The sequence below is a fragment of the Oenanthe melanoleuca genome, chromosome 9, assembly GCF_029582105.1.
Source record: "Oenanthe melanoleuca isolate GR-GAL-2019-014 chromosome 9, OMel1.0, whole genome shotgun sequence".
Taxonomy (NCBI): Eukaryota; Metazoa; Chordata; class Aves; order Passeriformes; family Muscicapidae; genus Oenanthe; species Oenanthe melanoleuca.
In genome coordinates, this window is record NC_079343.1 from 21,571,633 (window position 1) to 21,593,169 (window position 21,537).

General features: G+C 38.0%; 1 protein-coding gene across 9 annotated transcripts in view; it reads right to left on the minus strand.

Annotated features, from left to right (window-relative positions):
- Window positions 1–21,537, minus strand: part of ARMC9 (armadillo repeat containing 9) — a 77,903-nt gene that overhangs the window by 50,858 nt on the left and 5,508 nt on the right. For 6 of the 9 annotated variants that reach the window (XR_008841192.1, XR_008841193.1, XM_056498871.1 and 3 more), the window contains exons 8-14: window positions 16,484–16,641; window positions 14,542–14,640; window positions 8,787–8,822; window positions 3,761–3,795; window positions 2,527–2,638; window positions 1,502–1,594; window positions 193–283 (exon numbers count right to left, since the gene is read on the minus strand). Coding sequence is in view for 6 of the 9 variants with exons in the window: in XM_056498871.1 (XP_056354846.1) it covers window positions 193–283; window positions 1,502–1,594; window positions 2,527–2,638; window positions 3,761–3,795; window positions 8,787–8,822; window positions 14,542–14,640; window positions 16,484–16,641 (624 nt within the window). In the remaining 3 variants the exon portion in view is untranslated. The remainder of the gene's footprint in view (window positions 1–192; window positions 284–1,501; window positions 1,595–2,526; window positions 2,639–3,760; window positions 3,796–8,786; window positions 8,823–14,541; window positions 14,641–16,483; window positions 16,642–21,537) is intronic. The other 3 variants (XR_008841194.1, XM_056498875.1, XM_056498876.1) reach the window with 1 other exon arrangement.

A 21,537-nucleotide genomic window follows, 5' to 3' on the forward strand; every position in this document is an offset into this window, starting at 1 on the left:
TCAGTGCCAAAATAATAACTTTTCAGATACTTAAAAGCTATTTTGAATGCATGTAGCAAAAGATAGTGAATCCCTAGAAAAAGGGTGGAAATAAGGCTCTACATTTCCACATGCACTGGCATGCACTTGTGAAGCACTAATAAGACAGCATTATATGAAAATGCTATCTTATTTTTGCAGTGAATCTTTTACCTTCTATCAGTGAAGCAAAAGCATTGATGAGCCTTGCCATATACTGTCTGACTACCTCACTCTTAGAATATAATAATTGGAGGACACTTCTCTGAAAAACAAAGCAAATGTTAATAAACCACAAAGAAGGAAAGCACAGAAGTTAGTCTTCTATAATGTTTTAAAAGCTTCATTAAACTTACATAGAAAAAACCCCCTTTGAATGCATATTGATTTGTCAATGATATACAATATCTTATTTTTTATTGGCAGGGGGCTGAAGGAGAGATGGAAAATTAACAAATAGGCAAATAACAGCTTCTCAGCTGAGTCTGTTAAAATACCATTACACTCTGTGGTGTACAGTGGTAGTTATAATGAGCCAATATAGTCCAGTTAAAGCTGGTACCTAAAATTAATATTCAGTCAGTGACAAAAAAATCCCCACAAACCAAAGAACTTAGTTTTGTTGAGAACTTAAGCACAGTAATATTACCTGAATAGGAATGCTTTTCTTTGACAACAAAGAGTGTGGGAAGCAGCTCAATTAACTTACCAATACCACCACCTGTTTTATTTCAGGCTTTACATATAACTTCCCTCTCACAGAAATTTAGAGGGAGAAAAACTGATGGTTGATTTAATAATCCTTTACTTGTTTCCTAGTGGTACAAGTGACTGTTGCAAAGGCAGTGAAGCCACAATAAACCAAGTAGGCCCAGTGCCTCAAACCTCTGGGGAGCTCAATTGCACAAAAATCACTACAACCAATGAAGAAAGTTGTGCTTTTCTTAGCAACAGTACTGGTTATCAGGGACAAACAATTTTTCAAAATCAACAGACCAGCAATTCCCCTTTCTAAAGAAAGGTGCCAATCCACCTCAAATTTACAGAAACACATTGACCATGCTATTGCAGGTGCACAATGACACATTCCACAGCCACTGAACTCCTAATTAAATTCTTATCTTAGATCACTGAAATTAATTAAGTGCATTATTTAACAATACACAATCACTCAAAAAGAGACACAGCATCTGATAAGAAAGACGTAAAGGGCCTCAGGCTTCAAGCACAGAGAGGTGATAAATTTCCATTTGTCTACAAGAACTGTGTCTACACTAAGGGCTCTTGTAATGCAAAGCTTTGCTATCACAATTTAAAGACTCAGATGCAGAACCTAAATGTATCACCTGATTTTAGCACAACTACCTTTTTTTTTCCTTCTCCCCTTCCAGTGAGCAATAAAATTTTATAATCATCACTTCATTGACACAAATGAGCAGTATCACACAGAAGCTGGTCAAGTGACAACTCAGTTTCAGCTGACCTGACAGTTGCTGTGGCAATCTAGGAGGTCATTACTGATGTAGGCTTGCATGATGGTGTCTCTCTGTTCTCCAGGATATGATGTTGTCAAGCGCTAAAATCAATAACAACATAAATAAACAAGTAAGAAAAAAACACAAAAAGCCAGAACTATGAACTGATGACCCCTGGAGATTTTAAAGGTGCTGATACTCTGTAGCTAAGAAACCTCTTTCATGGGGAACAGTAATTAAACCCCAGTGACCTAAGGGAAAGAGATGAAATGAACTGACCTGACCTCAGCTCTGTGATCCATTACAAAACTGTTACTTGGGAGCTGTCATCATTGTCCATACAGGAAGGATACAGAATTGCTTCCCAAAAAGTTAAAAAAAACCCCTCTAATAGTTAGAGATGTGGTGCTTTTCTTAAACATCTGAGACAGAGCACTGGGCTAGAAGTACCTCTGGTCAGAACAAACAGATTGTTTTTTATGTGAAAACAGACACTGAAACTTGATCAAAATTCCTCTATTATCATCTTTCATGACTGTCACTTTGAACAAATCAGCTTCCTTTTCAGCAGGAAAATGTAACTTCCTGTTGTCACCTGTAATTTTTCTGAAATGTCATTACTTGACCCAATTCAACCAAAAGGTAGGCTCCTGTAAAATACCTTGATTCTAAAGGAAAACTGGTGATTAGAGTCAGGCATGTCTTGGATACAGCAGTATTTCTATAGATGTAAACCAAAAGGATATATGGAAAAAGGAACTGCCTAAAACCACAATTTACTTGAAAGGACATCAGAAATTTTTTCCACTGAATATCTCAGAAATCTGGGAATTCCTCATGTGAGGAATGTTTCTCCTCAGATGAGAAGGCTACACTACAAATAGACACCTCCTGCCTGGGCTACCTTCATCATCTCAACAGTCTTCACCAACAGGGAAGTTGCCTGTGATGTTGAACTCATCACCAGAACAACCACCTTGTTTGTAAAATGGATCTTAGTTGTGGATGCCTCCAAAAGTCGCCCTGTCCTTACCCAGCGCAGAGCCTGCAGTAAGAGGGCCTTGAGACGATCACTCCCTGTAATCAAATCTTTCTTCAGCTTCTCATAATCCAAAGAGGGCAACAATGGCACATCCTGGAACTTTCTAAATGCAAATGGAAAAGACATTCATCAAAACTCTCTCTCCTTGTTCAGTGCAGCTGATGTTACTGATGAGAAGAGCCAAAACAGGAAGTCAGCTTCAGGAAAAGAACTTCTACATTTTCACACTTTTATTGCCATTATAGTGTTAGAACAACAGACTTGTTGCATTTGGGGTTATTTCTTAACCATTTATGCAGCTTGCTTACCATCTTACTGGCACAAAACAGCACAGTAACATCTTCTTTTCCCCTCCCCTACTGGACCACAAGGGCACCAGCTCATGGCTCTTGACACAGTTATAAATAAATGTAATAAAAAGCTGCAGCTCCAACTCCACCTCTGAGCCCTCATGCACACAGAAATGTCTTCTCCAAGGCAAGGTATGGGCTGAATGGATTTTTACATGGATTTTGGATTTTGGCTGGAGTATGCTGGCTTAACATGAGACTTAATACAGGACTACTTTCTATGCATCAATACTATCTTGCTATTTTGAAATTTAACACTACAGCAATAGAAGTTTCCCTTAAGAAAACTGCTTCCAGTCAATGTTTTAATCTTAATATTTAAATATCATCCACTAAAATGTTTTAATATCTTCCTACCCTATCACTTTTCAAAACAAATTTTATGTCTTATGCATAATTGCCCCATTACCTTGTAAAAAAGTGTCTCAAAAATTTAATAAAACTTCACCTTGAATATACCATCTCTATTCAATATTATAAGAAAAAATTTATTAAGTCAGACAAAAAAAAATTAAATTTAAGGCACTCAAAAATCCGTATTAGTGATTCCCCCTTTTCCTGGATTTGTGAGAATCAAACCAATCACAACAACACGACTGAATTATGTGGAAACACTAAAAACACAGCAACAACCTCACAGGTGTGGAATGGCAGATTTACTGGATTAACAACATTCTGCTGAAATTAGAATGTTACTGAAGCTGCTCAGCAGAAGAAAACAGATCACACAGGATTTGCACCAATGCTCACTGAGATCAGAGGAAGCACAGAGGAGGAGTGAGTCCCATTAGCAGACAACTGGCAGTGTGTACTTCAGTTTACAAACCCCTCCTCTTCTCTACAGACAGGAATGAAGCTCAGCAACAAATACTTACATAGAGGCTAAAGATGCTCTTAACAGTGTGGAAGCCTGGATCACAAAAAGAAAGAAAAAAGGAAATTACAGCATATAAATCCAAATTTCACATAATGTTACTAATGAAGTCCAAAGTGAATTCTTTCACTTAGGTTCTGCAGTTCTTTTCCTATAAAAACCTGTGTTGCAAACCAGAAACACAGCTAAAGAAAGAGCACTTGAGTGTTTATCTTCCTTTTCCTTTAAAGAGTTTCACAGGTAAAAATCTCTTTTTTTATGATCTGGCTATATTATCCTCACCCACATTCTCCACAAATTACCTATGCTTGAAGCACTTAAAAAAATAATTATAAAAAATGAATAGAAACTACTATCTGAAGCCTGCTGAGGAAGATGAAGAACTTGCTAAGCACATTCATTGACTTCATAAATTTTCATACCTTTAAAATTGCAATGCATTCCTGCACATAAATTTATTGTAATTCTTTGTTTCAACACTAATGTCATCAAGTGTCTGCTGCTACCAAAATATACCCCTATATAGAATTATTAATATATAAAGACAGGACAGTGTATTCTGGTATGAATAAAGCCAGCATGCCATTTCTTAGTGGTTCTGCCTAGGATATTAAAATTAAATCCCAGATGTTTCTTCTCTGATGCAGGGTGACACACTGCCTGTACAGGCACCACTGTGTAACAAGGAACCAACACATTAAAAAGTTCCACATGAAAGTTGCTTGCCTCAGTAAATATTTGTTGCTAGACTTAGTTGTAGGTAAGCAAAGAAGCAGCAATTCTGGCATAAGAGGGCTTCATGTCATGCATTCTGATGTCAACTGCATGCTGTATTTGCAGAATATTCAATGTCATCTCTTTGTGCTGATTTCTCTGCTAAACATCTCTCATTACCACTTATGCCTGTAAAACTGGTCTTCTCTCCTAACTGAGCCTCTTTCAATGGGAACTATATAATCAATGTCTATTGTCAGATTTAAAACTGAAATACCATAGAGAATATTGAATTACACCAACTGACATATTCTTGAAAATACAGCCTTGTGGGTATCCTTGTAATACAAGGAACTGCTCTCTCAGATGTGAAATAAGCTTATATGCACATTGGAAAGCATTTTATATTATGTCAATGAATGACTTGAACACAATAGACAATTACCAGGTTATACACCTCAAAAGTAACCTGTCTGGACCAGTAGTTCCCACATCCTAGTTTATCTTACACAATACAAATCTTTCTAAGTATCATATCTGCCCCTAGACTGTTTTGCCCTTCTTCATTTTCCTTAGCATTTTCAACAAGTATAGAGTCAATTTTGTTTAAACAAAACTGTTTTACCAGTCAAAACCTGCAACCTTGTAGCTGCATCTACAATGAAATCACAAATCATGTTCATTGCCTCTGTCAGCACCTTTCTCCTTTTTCCATTAGAGGAAATGGAAGAAAGTGACCATAGCACTTGAAAGCAAAAAAAAATTATAGAGCCCTTGGAGATGGAAGTCAAACAGAGAACAGCAGTGTGAAAAGAAACAGGGTACTAGGGCTATATAGATATATAAAGATTCTCTGCTTCTCAACAAAGTCTTTTTTATGCACCTCTTTGCTGTCTTAGAAAGAAAAACGTGCTCCAGCCAGAGGACCACTGGTTTAAAATACACATATCACTCTTCTACACAAATAAAGCTTTTTGTCAAGTGTAGGATTTTACAAGCTTTTATAAAATTTCAAACTACAGAAATTTCAACTGAAAAAATATTCAGGTCAAATGGGGCAAGGTCCTATTAATTCCCAAATTACTTTTTAAGCCAGCAGATGGAGCACAGCAAGGTATTTAGTATGGTTTCCTTCTGTACCAAAAAGGCATCAGAGGGTGAGGCAGGCCCTGCACTGGGACTCTGAGGGCAGAACCACTGAGCTGGAAAGACTTCTGGTCTTTGCTGAGCAGACCCAGTTTATCAGTCTAGAACCTGAACAGGAGAAAGGAAGTTCTTTCAGGCTTTTGGTGTTTCTGGGAAAGCAATAAGGATGAAGTTGATATTACGTCAGGTTCAATCATCAAAGCTAAACAGGAATGGAGAAAGTTTTGGGGGGCTAGTTTGTTCTTCACTGCACTGTCATTTCTCAATCTGACTACAGTAAAAACCACTGATAAGGAGAAAGAATGCAACCATGTTAGAGACAGAGGTTTCCTTTCTTCCTTTTCATCTCCATTATTGCAATCAGTCGTAAGTAAGCTAATCTCTATCTGTGGCATGCTGAGTAAGGCATTGGCTCTGGACTTCTAGTCCTGATTCAGCCACCAACTCCAGACAGATTCCAAACATGTCATTTCACATCTCTAGGCCTCAATTTTTCTCATCTGAAAAGTAGATACAGGCATCAATCTCTTGAACAAGCTGGGTTTTGAGATCTATCAATGAATGGCAGAGTGCTAGAGCTAAAAGTTATCATTTTGCTACTAAACAATTGAATGCTTATGGCACAATCACCATAAACAGAAATGATTTAGTAGCTCCTCTTCTACTATTTTTTCTTTGATTACAAGATTTATTTCCTCAGCATTTTCTCCCAAGCCCTTCCCCCAGTCTTTCATGGAACAGGTTAACCATAGTTTTAACCTTTTGAGTAACAGTATACCTTAGATTGCCAATGAAAGACAGAGTGTGAAGAACCTGGGGAAAACATGTTCCTATGTCCCAACACTGACAGACTTCATCTTGAAAAAAATGCATTTAATGCAAAACCAATCTTGAGAGAGAATAATTTGTCATAACTGAAAGTTATGCCGAAGCTCAGTCTTAAGATTAATGCAGTCTTAAGGAAAGAAAAAGAAACACAAGAAAAAAACAGCCCAAGCACAGCTCATTCTGGTAGGATCATGGGGTATGACTTATGTCTGTGTTGGTTCTTGCCAAAGCCAAACCAGGTGCCACATTAAGTCAAATAATTCTGTCACGATGCACATTAGCCACAGATGGCATCCCTTTATTTTTGAACAAAGACAGGCATGACTATGAACAGCATGGAATAAACCAAAGAAGTTCAAAGGGAAAAAAAAAATCAGTATTTATAAAAGAAAGCAGATGCACTTCATGTGCAAGCCAAAACCACAACTGATTTTATCAAATACTGCAGCCCCATTTCAAGCCATATCCCCTTTGCTGTTTGATGTATATATTCATAATATGCTAAAGGCAAAGCTGAAAGCCAGATTCCGTCCTCAGTTTCCATTCTGAAAATGTGCTGTCAGAATCAAGTGTAAATTCAATGCAGATTCAGAATTAATAATCAAAGATATGTGATGAATATGTGAAGAGTAAAACCAAAATTTGAGCAGATTTCTACAAATCATTAGAACTCACAAATCTATGTCGAGTTCATTTGTTACACACTAATAACAAGAAAGACTGCTCCATGCAGCCTGTAAGGGATTAAACCCTGAGCTTGTGTAACCTGGCAGGTCTACTGGGGCCATGCAAAGTATTATTTCGTAAGAAGATCTCCAAATGTTTTTAATGCTTTTTCCTACTTATACTAGAGTTATGCTGCTATGAAAATTTCCCACTTGCCATATTAAACAGGTTCTCTAAGACATCTGATGTGTACTTTAAAAAGTCACACAGTAATACTGTGAGATAATGTAATGACAACACAAATGTCAAAAAGAAGTATAAAATACTAAACATAAACAGTGAGAGGAGCTGGAAGCTACCCATGTAATCAAGAAATACCTCAGAATCAGAGTCAGACAGCTTTACAAAAATTTTACAAACTGCACAGTAAGCTGTCACATTCTACATTGTATAAAGTTACATTTAACTAATGCTTTATACTAATCTGTATAAAGAAGAAGTTTTTCTTAGGAAAAATAATTTGATTCGTAATTGCTCACCTGCCATCAACCTTTCTGAATCTCAAAACAGAGCATTATATGAAGGAATAAAATGCTTAACATCAAGCAAAAAGTGTCCATTATGAACATTTATGTCACCAATGGGAACAGGTTGACTGATACTATGGTGATCTTTCACCAGGTGGATGTGGGTAGTGTTTTCTACATCAAGACAAAAATAAGTATGTAAGGAATAGTCCATTGCATTCAATGCTTCTATGACTATTTCTCAAAATGAAATGCTGCTTTAAGGGGAAAGCTGAATGCCCACAAGGGTTTACTTTAATTCCAGGTCATATATATATGTTTAAAATTTAGCAGCTTTTCTTGAAAGGCAAAATCTTGTTTTACATAAAGAAAGTGATAAAAATATACATATGTATAATTTTAAATTGACTGGCATTTTTCAGAATTGGTGTCAATCACTTTTATGAATTGATTACATACTGAGTTACTTAGAAGTAGACTCATTTCCTTTCTTCACAAAGAATGCACTGACTATGGGCAAAATTAGATACTTATGGTGTACTTGTAGTATTGCCAGAATACAAACTTCCATCTGGGTTACAGAAGTCACAGGCAGTACAGAGAATATAATTTTGTGTTTTCATAAAAGCGGATCATTTTAACTGTGTGAAAGAATTTCATAATCTTTACTACCAAAAGAAAGTTTGACTTTAGGAAAAAAATTTAAATATGTAGAATACATATTCCTCTGAAGAGCACAACTCCTGGATTACCTTGAGCAATAATTTTGATTTGTCAAAGGTGTTGTGGGGTCAGCTGGTTTTGGCACACTTCAGAAAGAAAGTATACTGTATACAGATGATCCCATGGAAGAAACAATTGCTTTCTGCATGCTGTAAGAAGCTGTGTTTCATGTAAAAGCTGTGGACAAAGATGCTCTTATGCTGACATGCCATGTTATGCACATTATGAAGCCATAAGGCTACCCAGAAAATCTATTCCATGCCCCATGCAGAATTTCCAAGCCCTGCACATTTTCTGGCCACACAGTTAATGTCATGACAAGTTAAAATGTGAGAAAATTGCTGCACATTGTGAAATAAAGAGAAATACAGACTGTGACAGACTGAGCAGGCAATGTGAAAGGAAATAAAGATAGACACTTACATATCCGTCATCACAAGGGCTCATAGAGTAATATCCCTTTATAGGCAAACAGACACACATTAAAATAAAGAAGATTAAAAAAACATAAGTTAACAGAAATAAATCACAGAGAAATGCACAGTTCTAAAAAAAAACAACCAATAGAAATTAGCTAAAAATTAACAGACTATTAGCTTTGAAAAGAAAAGTAAAAACATGTCCTCCCAATCTCATACTTGTATGTCTTAGAACTGAAATTGTTGTGTCTCTCTTGTGATATATTTGGAAGTTCTCCTCTCAACACCTAGAAAATACACTTAGTCTGCACATTGTTCTACATTGTCATTGTCAGAACAGCTACACACAAAACACTGACAAATTTACAGGAAGATATGACCTGTTCTGCTCACCCCACTGAGGCAGCCAAGAGAGGTGACCTGAACATGGCCTGGATCAGAAGATTTCAGCTTCTGAGAAAGCACCTGCCACTACTCTCCACACTTGCTTTGTCTGGAGTTTCTGACCAGCACATAACAAAGACTGAGAGAGATAATTTAAGGTGTTTCAGCAATGTTATCAATTCTTCACCCCAAAAAAGGTTCCAGGGATAAACTAAGAAAGTCTCTGTAGGGAAACCTAAGATGTTGTTACTAAAATAAAGAATGGTGCTAATTTATGGTTTGAGTAGTTTAGTATAAAATATGCCATGTTCTCCTTAATTAGACTAAAATACTTAGAACAGCTTTGTATCTAAAAAGAACAGTCTTAATTAAAAATAAAAGTACACAGTTCAACACAATGAAATAAGACAAACAATAATTATTCTGCTTCCAATCTTCTTGTGCAAACCTGCCAGTACTTCCTTTAGAGGACATATTTGTACAGATGAGTAAGCACATAAACACCTTATTTAGCAGGCTCCTCTTTAACAGACATATACAGCCTTACACAGGAGACATAAGAAACTTGCCACTCTTCACTGTGAGCAGAAAATAAAGTTCTCTTTATTCTTTAACCAATTTTAAAAGTTTCACATTCTTCTTTCTATTACGACACTTAGAATTCCCTGATGTGAATGATTACTAACTTTCATGGTGCTATACACACATACAGACAGTTCCTGGCAAAGACAATTTAAAATTAAATTTAAGACAAAGGATTACATAGATAGTGACCAATAAGTGAACAGAAGAAACCAGAAAATAAACTGCATCATGATGAGAGACATTTCAACATATGCATGACCTGAGCCAGTGAAAATTGATGTAGGCATCAAGACAAAATACAACATTAAAGTAAACTTTTAACATTAAAGGAAATCACAAAAGGTTGGATCAGACAACCTTTCAAAGTCCCTTCCAAACTAGGCTATTCTATGATTTGAGGATACTTTTCAAATTTACCATTATCCACATTAGTTCCCTATGCAAAAGAACAGTAGAAAGTCAGGAATCTATTAAATCTTCAAATAAACATTTCCTCAGCTTGTCAGACCTGCTGCTCTGGTCTATTCTTAAATCCTCACCTTCTGCTCTGACAATTCTCTCAGGTTTCTTATCTCCCAATTCAGGACCACACATGTCAAATATCCATGATGGAAGGTGGCAATAACATCCAACTGCAGCTAAGAGAAAAACCTTAGGGTATAACAGGGCTTTAGAGAGGCCTTGGAAAGTCTCCCAGCTGTAACACTGTAGTGTGGCCTCTCTCCCACTGCAAGCAGCAGATGCATCCTGTTAATGGATGTAGATCAGGCTCCCGAGCTGACCCAGGAGGTCACAGAGCTGGCAAGAGACAGGGAGTTGTTCTGCAAATGAATGAGATCCAATCCAGCTCACCAGAGAACACAAAGCTGACACTAGAAGCCCTTGCTAACTAAGATTTCGGGGTATGATTACAACAGAAAACTCTTTTGGCTGTTATTGCCACAGGTCTTAAAGCCAGGTCAGTAACACTTGCCTCTGGGATTTGTTCTCCTGATACAAATTTCTTCCAGTTTGAAAGGACAGGCCTTCAGCCATGGTGGGGGGCAAGCCAGGAAGCTGATGTTTGCACATTAACAACTGATACAGGTCACCTTTATTGTAATTTCAAAGCCTGAGACCTCACAGCTTTCTACTACACAATAGGCCTTTCCCCAACATTAAAAGTTGAGCACAATGTACTGGGAACAAAATCAACTTTGCATACAAATAATGCTACCAAGGATATAATCCAAGGTATGCTCCTTAATTTCCTCGGACAATACTTCATTTTGGTTACAGTACTCACATCCTCCTTCCCAGTGTAACTAAAAACTACCAGTGTAGCTGATTTAACAAAATATACTCTAAAGCTCAAGTACAGATCTCAGAGAATGATACAGTTTGAGCATTTTCTGCTCTCAGAACCTGACCCAAAACCTGAATTGTCTCATGAGCTGCATTAGTACAACTGGCTGTGAACTCATGCACCTCCTCTTTCCAAATAATGCAATGCATGTCCACTCATACCCTAAATAACAGCGGTAGAAATTTAAGGCTGCATGACAGTATAACAAAAAAAAAAAGTAATCTTCTTGCTAATGATTTCTTTTTCTGCTCATTTATTTAGAAATATTGATCCAGCAGAACCAATTTATTTCAGGGTCTTGTCCTGACATTGGTGATATCAGTGAGATAGGATCATCCTGAGCAGTCAAGGTGAAGAGGGGAAAAAAAAAAACCCAACAACCAACAACCACCATATTTAATGCCTGATAAAACTGTTTAGACAATGACTGTTTCTTTTACGATTCTCACTTATCTTGCCTACAGAATGAGGTAAGATGATGGTAAGGTAAGGATGAAAGTAGCTGCCCCTCTGCTAGTCTCTTCCCTCTGCAATTATGGAGCTGGCTGCCCCTTACAGCAGGACGAGAAGGAGCATTTGTGAAATGGAGTAGCTGGAAAGACCACACTAGTGCCTCTAAGTAGTTATGGGCAAAAAGCGAAGGAATCTTCCAACACAAATCCAGCACAGATGCTGTGAACTCGTGCTGCTACTCAGTCTGGGTCACGGTGCCTCCAGCTTTATTCCAAAACTTATGTAAAAACCTGAAACCACTTAAGGGTAGAACAATAACATCTGAGTGTATAACAATGAAGTACTTGAATCCTTGAAGAAAAAATAATGGCATGCCTGAGAAGCGTAGTGGCAAACAATCAGAATTTTAGTTCATCTCATCTGGCTTCCTGCATCAACAAAGCCAGGGAGTGGTTAGAAATATTATGGGATGATAAAGAAGTCTCATTTTTATTTTCATAAGACAACAAATATTTTTTCTTCTAATATTTATTTCTGTTTCTACATGTTTGCCATTCATTTATAAAACCAGAACTCTTTACATGGGAAATAAAAAAGAAAATATGATCAGTCAAGAGGAGACAAAAGGATAAGATGAGGAAACCTGATTATGATGCAGTTAATGTCTATACGCAAAGACTGTGATTAGCCCTCCAAAACTTAGCTAATGCCTCAGAGACCCTGTATGGATCTGCTTATAGAAACAACATGAGAGCTGAACCACAGTAGCTGCCAGAACTAAATGCCAATGCTAAGGTGTGACCTAAACCAGTCTAGAAACCCTTAAGCTAAACAGTTACAGGGCTATAATGGGACTGGTTCTTCACCAGAGAGCTTGGCTGCCACAGCAACTACCTCAAATAGTGTGGATAAATGACCCACAAAGCTAGCAAAGCCTAGTACAAAAATAGATACATCTGTGCCAGGAGAACATGGCTTTACCCAGGTTAACCTAATTAAGGGAGACAAAGATCTACTTCCAGCAGGGAAAAAAATCCACCACCAACATATCCTCTCTCTAACCTATTGGCATAGCTGGAGACTGTGTCAAAGTGGCCACAGTGTCATAAGTATAATGCTTTAGGAACAAAAACGCTTTTAGAGACATTTTTAGGGGAGCAGAAATCAGAACCTTACATAGGGATGACACTCTTCCCTCTGCCCCTTTCCTAAAAGGGTTCAAATGACTGCAGGATCAATGTATGATAAGAAGACAAGAAATAATGTGCAAAACCCTGGGCAAATGGAGCACCTTGAAAGCACAGGGAAAAAAAGAGAAGTCTTGATGCAAAGGAACAGAGAGAAGAGAGCATGTGGCTGTATAGAATGGATAATCTCAGTACAGGGAAAGAGAAGCACACACATCCTCAACATCAGATGGCAAAAATACAGAAGACAACTGGGGTACCAAAGCATTCTCTCAAAAAGCCACTGGCAAGGAAAGAGGAAAGACCTCTGGAAGTTGTTGGTTAGAAGAAAGATGGAGCAGGAGGAGGGACATTATAGGATGGGAGATGACATAAGCTATGGATATGATGTAAATCTGAGGAGAGGGGAGCAGCAGACAGCACCTAATATTGAGGAGCAGACAAACAGATCCTGGTTCCTTCCTGAAACCTGAAATAATAGCTTTTGCAGGCTGCATAAGAGTGTACCTCCTAAACTCAGGGCAAAGGAGAAAGGAGTTCTGACCATTAACACGAAAGTGAGGGCATTTAAAACAGCTTGAAGAGCAATGAGGAATAACAGTTGTCTCTGAAAATATTAGCACATAGAAAAGGAAGCATTTCTATTATCTCCTTATCTTTCTGTAGCAAATTTTCAAGAGGAACAAAATGTACCCATAGCAGCATTGTTATTAAAAACCTTGGCTAGAATAAGGAGCAGGAATTTTATTTTCTTCTGCTTTTCCTTTGACACTTCACTAAGTTCTCCTGCTACAAAGTTAAGTACACATGAATGCCTGCCATGGCAAAAACGATAAGCACATTTCATGATTTTGGCTTGTCTTCGTAAAACAGTGGTACACAATATTTTCTTAGTAAAACATTTTGATGTAGTTTTATGATTAATGCTTATTTAAAAGCTTGAACAAGCGAGGTATTAAAAGAAATACCACTGAACAATTCTTACACTACCATTAAGTCGTTTAAAATCTCACAGAAAGTTTCACAGACACTAGAAACTATCCTAAGCTGGCTCTGCTGCTGAAAAATAACCCCAAAACTCTCTCCCCACTTAGGCAGAAGAGATTGAGCAGAACATAAATGAGCAAGGTGTACTGCAGTCATCTGAAAAGAAACCATAGAATGGTCAAGTGGGCAAAAACCAACCCTAGGGATCCTGAGCTGCTTATCAATAAGATCAAAGTTTCTTAGATAGGATGTTAAAAACCATCACATTAATCAGTAAGGTAGCTTAGGTGTATCAGCTAACTGCTCATCTAAAACTGGCTCTTCCTCCTCTTTTCCACATTTGTTCTCATGATCCTGTGTGATGCTTCCTCAGCTGGCTAAGCCAATTCTCTGTAGAGTTATAGGAGCATCACTGACAACAGAAAGGGAGAGTGCATGAGTCCAGAGCTGAGCAACACCACTCCCTTTTTAGCTAAACTAAACTGGCTAAGATGTGCCATCAAGCCATGCTCAGAAGATTAGCTTTAGGATTTGGTTTGGGGTTTTTTTTAAAGCATTTTGTTAGCACTTTAACTGATGCAAATCTTACTGTTCTCACAATAACAGAATTAACCATACTTACACAGATATAACTACACAACCAGGTCATTGACCAACATCTGAGATCAACAAAACAATATACTGCCATATTCTTATACAAGCTTAAACACATTTTATTTTGTCTTTCCCATTACAGAACATTTATTGTTCTATATGTAACTTAAGTGGTATTGTCTTTTAAGACAGTTACTGTAAAAATTCCAAACATTTATACTTACAGTTCCAGGCCTTGAGAAGTCAATTTGGTGTGCTACAGTTTGTTTCAAATGATTGCTAAACAAGCAAGCAAAAACACTTTGAAGATACTCTGGTGTAATCTAGAAATTAGGAAACAAAGTGAGAAGAGGATTACATAAAACTTACGCTTTCTACCAGACAGGTGTTTCTATACTAAAGGCTGTTTGTTTGGTTTTCTTAAAGAGTAAAAAGTCACACACCTGACACTGGAGGTTCACTGACACAAGCACAAGGTATACACTGCAACTACCTTTCTGTACAGAAAATTTTAAAACTGTAAATTCTTTAATCTGGGAATTGTTATTGCTATTCACAAGACTAGTGCTAAACACTTTCAGAGAGTCTAGCAGAAAACTAGATTTTGTCACAACTCTATTTGCATACAGATTTTTGTGAATCAAAAGGTTCGGAATCAAATCAAATTAAAAAATGAAGCAGTTTTGAGCTTGAAACAATGCTGATGTGTTGTTTACCTAAAGGACAGAACTTACACAACCGTCTTGTACAGCAGAGAGAATAAATATGAATTACACAGTACAGCACTTTGTTTTTCAGTGCAAAACATCTCAGTGGGTTTAGTGTTTTTGTTTTGGGAAATCTACACATCAACAGAACAGCTTAATTTCAGGAGAGTTAGTACCTTTCCCAGAAGAGAGATGAGATTATAGAAATGCAACTGGGGACACTCCTGATATTCCCAGACTTTCAGCAGGAAAATGAACCCTTCAAATTCAGAATGCTGTAACTTCAATATCACTTTATTCAGTACCCAACTCCACTGGATTCAGAAATGACAGAATCCAGGATCCATAACAGAAGAGCACCCTCAGCTGGACACACTTGGGAAGCATCAAATGAGTGCCCTGCACAGGGCGCACAAAGAACACTGAACAACATCTGCAACCAAAGACAACCAGCGTCTGGCTCCCAACCACAGAGGGTAACTGGATATTGCCTGGAGAGCACGGAGGTGTGAAATGGGAGGCAGCAACCCCCACAGCAAATGAGTGACTGGGATTTTATTGTTGAGCAGATACCTTCTCTAATCTGCTATAAAGCACAATCCAGCCGCAGGCAAATTCTTCCCTGCAGTAATAGTGAGCAGTGATCTCAGATGTAGAGTAACAAACCATAAGGTGTTCATGCTCATGACAGGAGGAAGGTACATACTGACTTTTCAGCAGGCAGGAAGGAAATGCCAGGCCATTCTCCCTGCTAACAATTCAGTTCCTTTAAAAGCACCTAGAGACCACTAACATCTGTCGCAATAACAGCCTTCAGGTTACACAGAACTTATGCTCCCAGAGGAGACAGGACAACACATGAATAAGACAATCAACTTCATATAAAAAACACTCCTAAGAAAGTTGTACCTTCTCCAGTCACATACATGTGGCCCATTTCACATGATGAATAACTCACTCCCTCCTATCTCCCTATTCCCTTTATTGATTAAATTAACAAGTCCAGTTTAGCAGAACAGAGAGCAAAGCTTTTCCTCACCAAAATTTGGATAACATTGTTTCCACTACCATGGAATTTAAAACAGACCAGACTGAAGTTTTAAATACACAACAATTGTTGATGGGCTGCACTGCAGTCAGTAATCACCGAAATGCACTCTAGTCACTGCTGATGCCAAAGCTCAAAAGAGGACTCTCACAAAAGATCTCAGATGTCTTGCAAGATGGTGATAATTTTTTTCAAGATTTCTGAGCCAGCACAATTCAACCCACTTTTTGCACTTCTTTTATTCTCCTTCATCAGGGCAATGGGAGAACTGCTCATCCAAAGTGCTGTGTTTCACTAGTAAAAGAGCCAAAGCTCTAACAGAAATGCTCGTAACTACGAAGCTTAATTCACCTTTTGGTCTCCATTTTCTGGTGGGTGTGGAAGCAAGTGCACACCTGGGTCATCTCTTACCATCTTGCCAGTGATTGTGGCCTCCAGAGAATCCACCAGCTCTGCAGTGACTCCAAGGAGATTACGGTAGTCCATCTGCAATTTGTGAAGTCGTTTCAGGTTGGTCATGTACCTCTGCTCACGCTTCATTAACTGTTGATGAAGATGTTGCATCATTTCTGTCAACAGAATAATAAAAAAAGAAATAGCTTCACCTATTCAAACAAAAGGACAAAAGAACCCATAAGCATTTTTACTGCTCTGAAGGGACAACCTCAATTTCTGAGGTGTGGAATTTGTCTACAAGGATAATTTCACACCTCTAGAAAGATTCCTTTTTATTGCAACACCTACAAGTATTTATTAAGCCTTAATTGTCCAAAGAACCAACTGCTTCACAGTTATAGTAGTAACACAACTATAAGGCAGTAAACATCACTGAATACATTTGAGAAGAGGAAAATCCATTACTTAATGGTTCATGGTAAACTATGTCACTTACTTTTAATATCCTTGGTTTCTGAAAATAACTCAAATTTGTCTTTCATTTTCATCTGAATAATGAAAAAAATTACATTTGTGATACATTTTGTTCCTTCAGGTTCAATTACTTTTGAGAGAAAAGAACCAGAATCTGTGTACTCCACCCCAATCTCAGACCCAGCCAAGCCAGCATTCTGCATGGAACTGGGCAGGGAACCTGGAGCTGTGGTGCACAGTGCACATCTCTGTGGCCAGACAAAGTGTGAAGGGAGGCACAAAAATTCTATTGTTATGGCTGATGTTGTGTATTTTACTAGAACATTATGTCTTAAATTAGTTTGCTGAGAAGCCAGTACTGCTTTAGTGTTATGAAAATGGCATGGGGCCCATCTGCAAACAGACCCAGTATTTACCATAGGATGTTTTGTTAAACAGTGGGAAGGAATCAGCTTGACTGTGGAGTTTCAGACAAAAGTAGGATTCCCTCTCAGATTTAAAATCTTCCTGGGTTAAAATGAAGCATTCTAAACAGCCCAGTATGAGACAGGTTATCTCATTGATATTTAAAGCAGTAGGTGGCAGAACAGCCTATTTTTGCTTTCAGAAAATACAACAAAGTTATCTTTTTAATGAGATCTAGAACTTTAGCTATACACCAGCTATAAATTGAGTATTAAAATAAAACATGCAGTACAAAAAAGTATATTTTTTGTACTTCTACAAGTCAAGAGGAAAAAAAAACTGAACAAGACAGTTATTTTACTCTCAAAGCCTCCTTCCCTCTAAGCATGGCTGCCTTCTGAGAACCACAGCATTCATGAACCACAGCATTCATGAACCACAGCATTCTGCACCTGCAGGGTTTGTGACTGAGACCTTATACCAGGCTGCAAATCAAGCCACCCTAATGATATTTCTCACACTTCCTAGGAGGGAGCTAAACCTGGTGTGAAATAACAACAGAAGCTGTGACAAGCCACAGATCCTGTTCAAAGCCAGCAAAATTCACTTTAAAAAACCCCAGATCAATAAACAAAACACACTAGAACAGTAAGATCAAGCAACCCTGCTGAAACTGCTAACCTTTTTACAACTCTGTAAGCTGTCAAAATCATCTCAACTCCAATCAATATTAACTTAAAAATCAGAAGAGTTAAGTAAGAGAGCTTCCAAAGCCAACCAAATTATTCAGCCTTGATGACAATTCAACTCTGATTTTATTTCACAGCCATTACTATTAAATTGCTACTACAGCTTTAATATGATACAGCTTCATAACAAGAACATTTTTCTAAACTAACAAAGATTCTGAGAGCAACCATTGCACAAAACTAGCTACTCCAGCACTTTATTTTGTTGCCTAGATAAGCAAACGGGCATATATTTTTATTTAACTGTGACACAACACATTCAATTAAAAAATTTCCAATAGATGTATCTAGAGCTTGACTTTCACTCAGAGGAAAGTTGGAAGCACCAAATCCCAAAGCATAAACCTTCTCAGAGTTTACTTGCTTTTCATAGCCCAGTGAGTAAAATTTCCAGTGATGAAAATATGTCTTCCAACTGCAGTCAGCAGGAAAAAACTACATAACCAAAACTCAATGTAGCTCATGAACACTAGTCCTGGAAATTCAGAAACAGGGTCCAATTTTACCCCTTGGCTGTTAAATCTAGGGATTATCAATAATAAGCTGAGAAACGGGTGTCTGAGAGGAATCACAGTCTTGGCATATCTTGCATTTTTTATATCACTATCTTCTCACACATTAGTAATTTACTGAAAAGGAGAAAATCTTTCATGACAGCTTCTCTTGCTGAAAGGGCAGGAAGCTCTCATCACTGGCAAGCAGCTGTTCCAAGCTCAGACAACTATTGGAAGAGCTGGTCCTGTGCTGCCCCATTCCCTCCTTGTATTCCTGCCATATCCCCACAACAGCATTCATTTAGACAAATCAGGGAGCTACCAGCTCAGATAAAATTAGTATTGAACTCCTTGTTTAAAACGCTAAATCATTACCATCCCAATCCAGATTTGGTAAAAGGAAATGGCACCTTTCAGAGGTGACATTTATGTCACCTTGCAGTAGTGACGAATCTGCACCATTATAGGCATCAGAGTATCACTGCAGCTTTTCTCTTTCCCAGACACAATTTCCAACACTGACAAATGCTTTGCACACATGATAAGCTTATTGAGGAGGGGAAAAAAAGCTTTGGATCAAATACCTACTAGAAACATTATTCATATGGGGAGGAAAAGAGGGAAAAATACAGCACAGAGGACTAACCTCCTAGTGTAGGAAAATACAAGACACAGTAAAGCTTGTGACTGCCAAATGAACATGCTGGCTCTAGGCATCATCTGAACTACTACATGTTTCTAGCAGAATTCTTGCCTGCTCTCTCATGTGTGTAATTGTCAAGTCTTCTAACTCCAGTTCCTACAAGCAGCCAAAGAGTTACACATATGCACTTAATTCCATGATAACCTTTTCTCTCTAAGTGAGAGACTGGTTGTTTTCCTTTACAACTTACCTACACCTGAAACACACTTCCTGAACCTGTGCTTGCTCTTTGTCTAATCTCAGCCCACCTTCACATACTTGTCCAGAAGCACTGACTCCAGCCAGCTGAGCTCCTGCACAAAGCAAAGCAGAGCTCTGAGCAGAGGAGCTGAAGATCTCAGGAGCTGCTGTTGGACACCAAATCTTGCTCTCAGGAGAAGCAGGAGTCTCCTTCCTCTTAAAAATTACTATCCATATTCTAAACTGACATTTTTCCACATAAATAGTCATTTAGACTACAGCAAATCTTCACAGACAGGTAGGTCACACTCCACCTTCTCTAGTGCAAGAGCCTGACACACTTCCTCCACTCTCCCACTCCCTAAAATGGTGCAAGAGTGGCTGTGAACTCATCCAAAGATTTGCAATCAGGCAGTGAAGGGAACAGCAGCTGAACACACTTCCAAATACTTCATTCCCTCAGTTCCTCTTAGCAGAGAGGACACAAAGAAGGTCTGAAGCTCTCTGTGCAAGATGCCAACCATTCTGCAATTTTTTCCTTTCCAACCAAACTGAAAACATATGGGAGAACTCCAAGTTAAGCACAACTGCCAAATAGCTTTGGAAATCATACAGAAACTGAAATTTTTTAGCAAATAGGTAAAAAGCCAGACTGTAGCAGGTAAATCAGGCAAGATAAACACACCGAACACTCCAGGATACCCTCAAAAGCATTTATACCACACCACCCAAATTTTAAGTACTTCAACATGTCAGACTGATGTCTGGCAACTATTTACCAAAGGCTGGTTTTGGGACTCTGCCATACTGCTCTTCATTCATGTGTTGCCTATAAATTTTCTTTGCATTTCTCCTTCACTGATAAAGTAAATATTCTTTATCATTATATTCTTTATGTGGGGAGTAAATGCTGTGGATCCCATGTGATATGAGCAGGATACTGCAAAAATAGCTTCTTGGATCCAAAACCTTCACACAAGACAGTCCTCAAGTAAGGTTTATGGAAAATCCAAACTGACTCAACCTCCAAGGCACATAACAGATCTGCAAATTAAGGCTGACCTGTATGAATTGAATTCCATGACAGTACCTGTACAAAGCACAGAACCTGCCCAAATTAAAAATAATTAGATGACAAATAAGTCGGATCCAATTGTGTAGTTATTTCTTTTTAATAAGAGCAAGGGATTATTGCCTTCAGGAAAATCCTCCACAAGAAAAAGTGTAACTTCTGGAAACTAAAAATCCAAAAGACCTTTCTATTATTCAGTGAAAGTCTAATGCAACAACACAAAGTACAAAATAACAAAGCAAATACATGGAACTCACACTCAGAGAAAACCTAACTTTCTGCTTAATTCAGTCTACAAAAAGTAAATCCTCATGGTAAACCTACATATTAAAATAACTCAAGTGGAAAAGTAGTTTTAAGAATCCAGGTGGTCTCATGTAGATCCCTAACTAGAAAGTGTATGAAGAAAGTCAAGTGAAAAAATGAATGCAAGGTAGTTGGAAAACCTAAGTTCTATTTATTGAACTGATTTTTAAAAGGCACATATTTTAAGTGTTATCAGCATCTAACAGGATTCTGTGCTGAAATCTTTATTTCTAAAGGGCCCCATGTCACACACATATATTAAAGTGTGTATAAGCAGCTTACCTCAAAATACAGTACATCAGCCAGTCACACTTAAATGAACACATTCTTATTCAGGAGATACTAATATGCACTATTTTAAGATGTACCATTTAAACAAAATGAGTAAAGAGGAACAAAAATCAACTTTGTCCAAGGTCATCAGACAGTCATCAGAACAACTGAAGGACACATAAAACCTGGAAGCAAGGGAAAGGAATCTGAGACAATTTCATCAGAACTAGAAAAGCAGAGGTGGTATGCACTTTGTATGGAGTTCTCCACTTGTTTTTACTGTTTTGGGACAGAACAGATGTTTAATACAAATCCCATTACTAGGCCCTTTCCCATTTCTAGTCCATACTTATTGATACTGACTGCTTGAACCTTACTGAGCTAGAAAAGCTATCAACAGCTATTACCAAAGC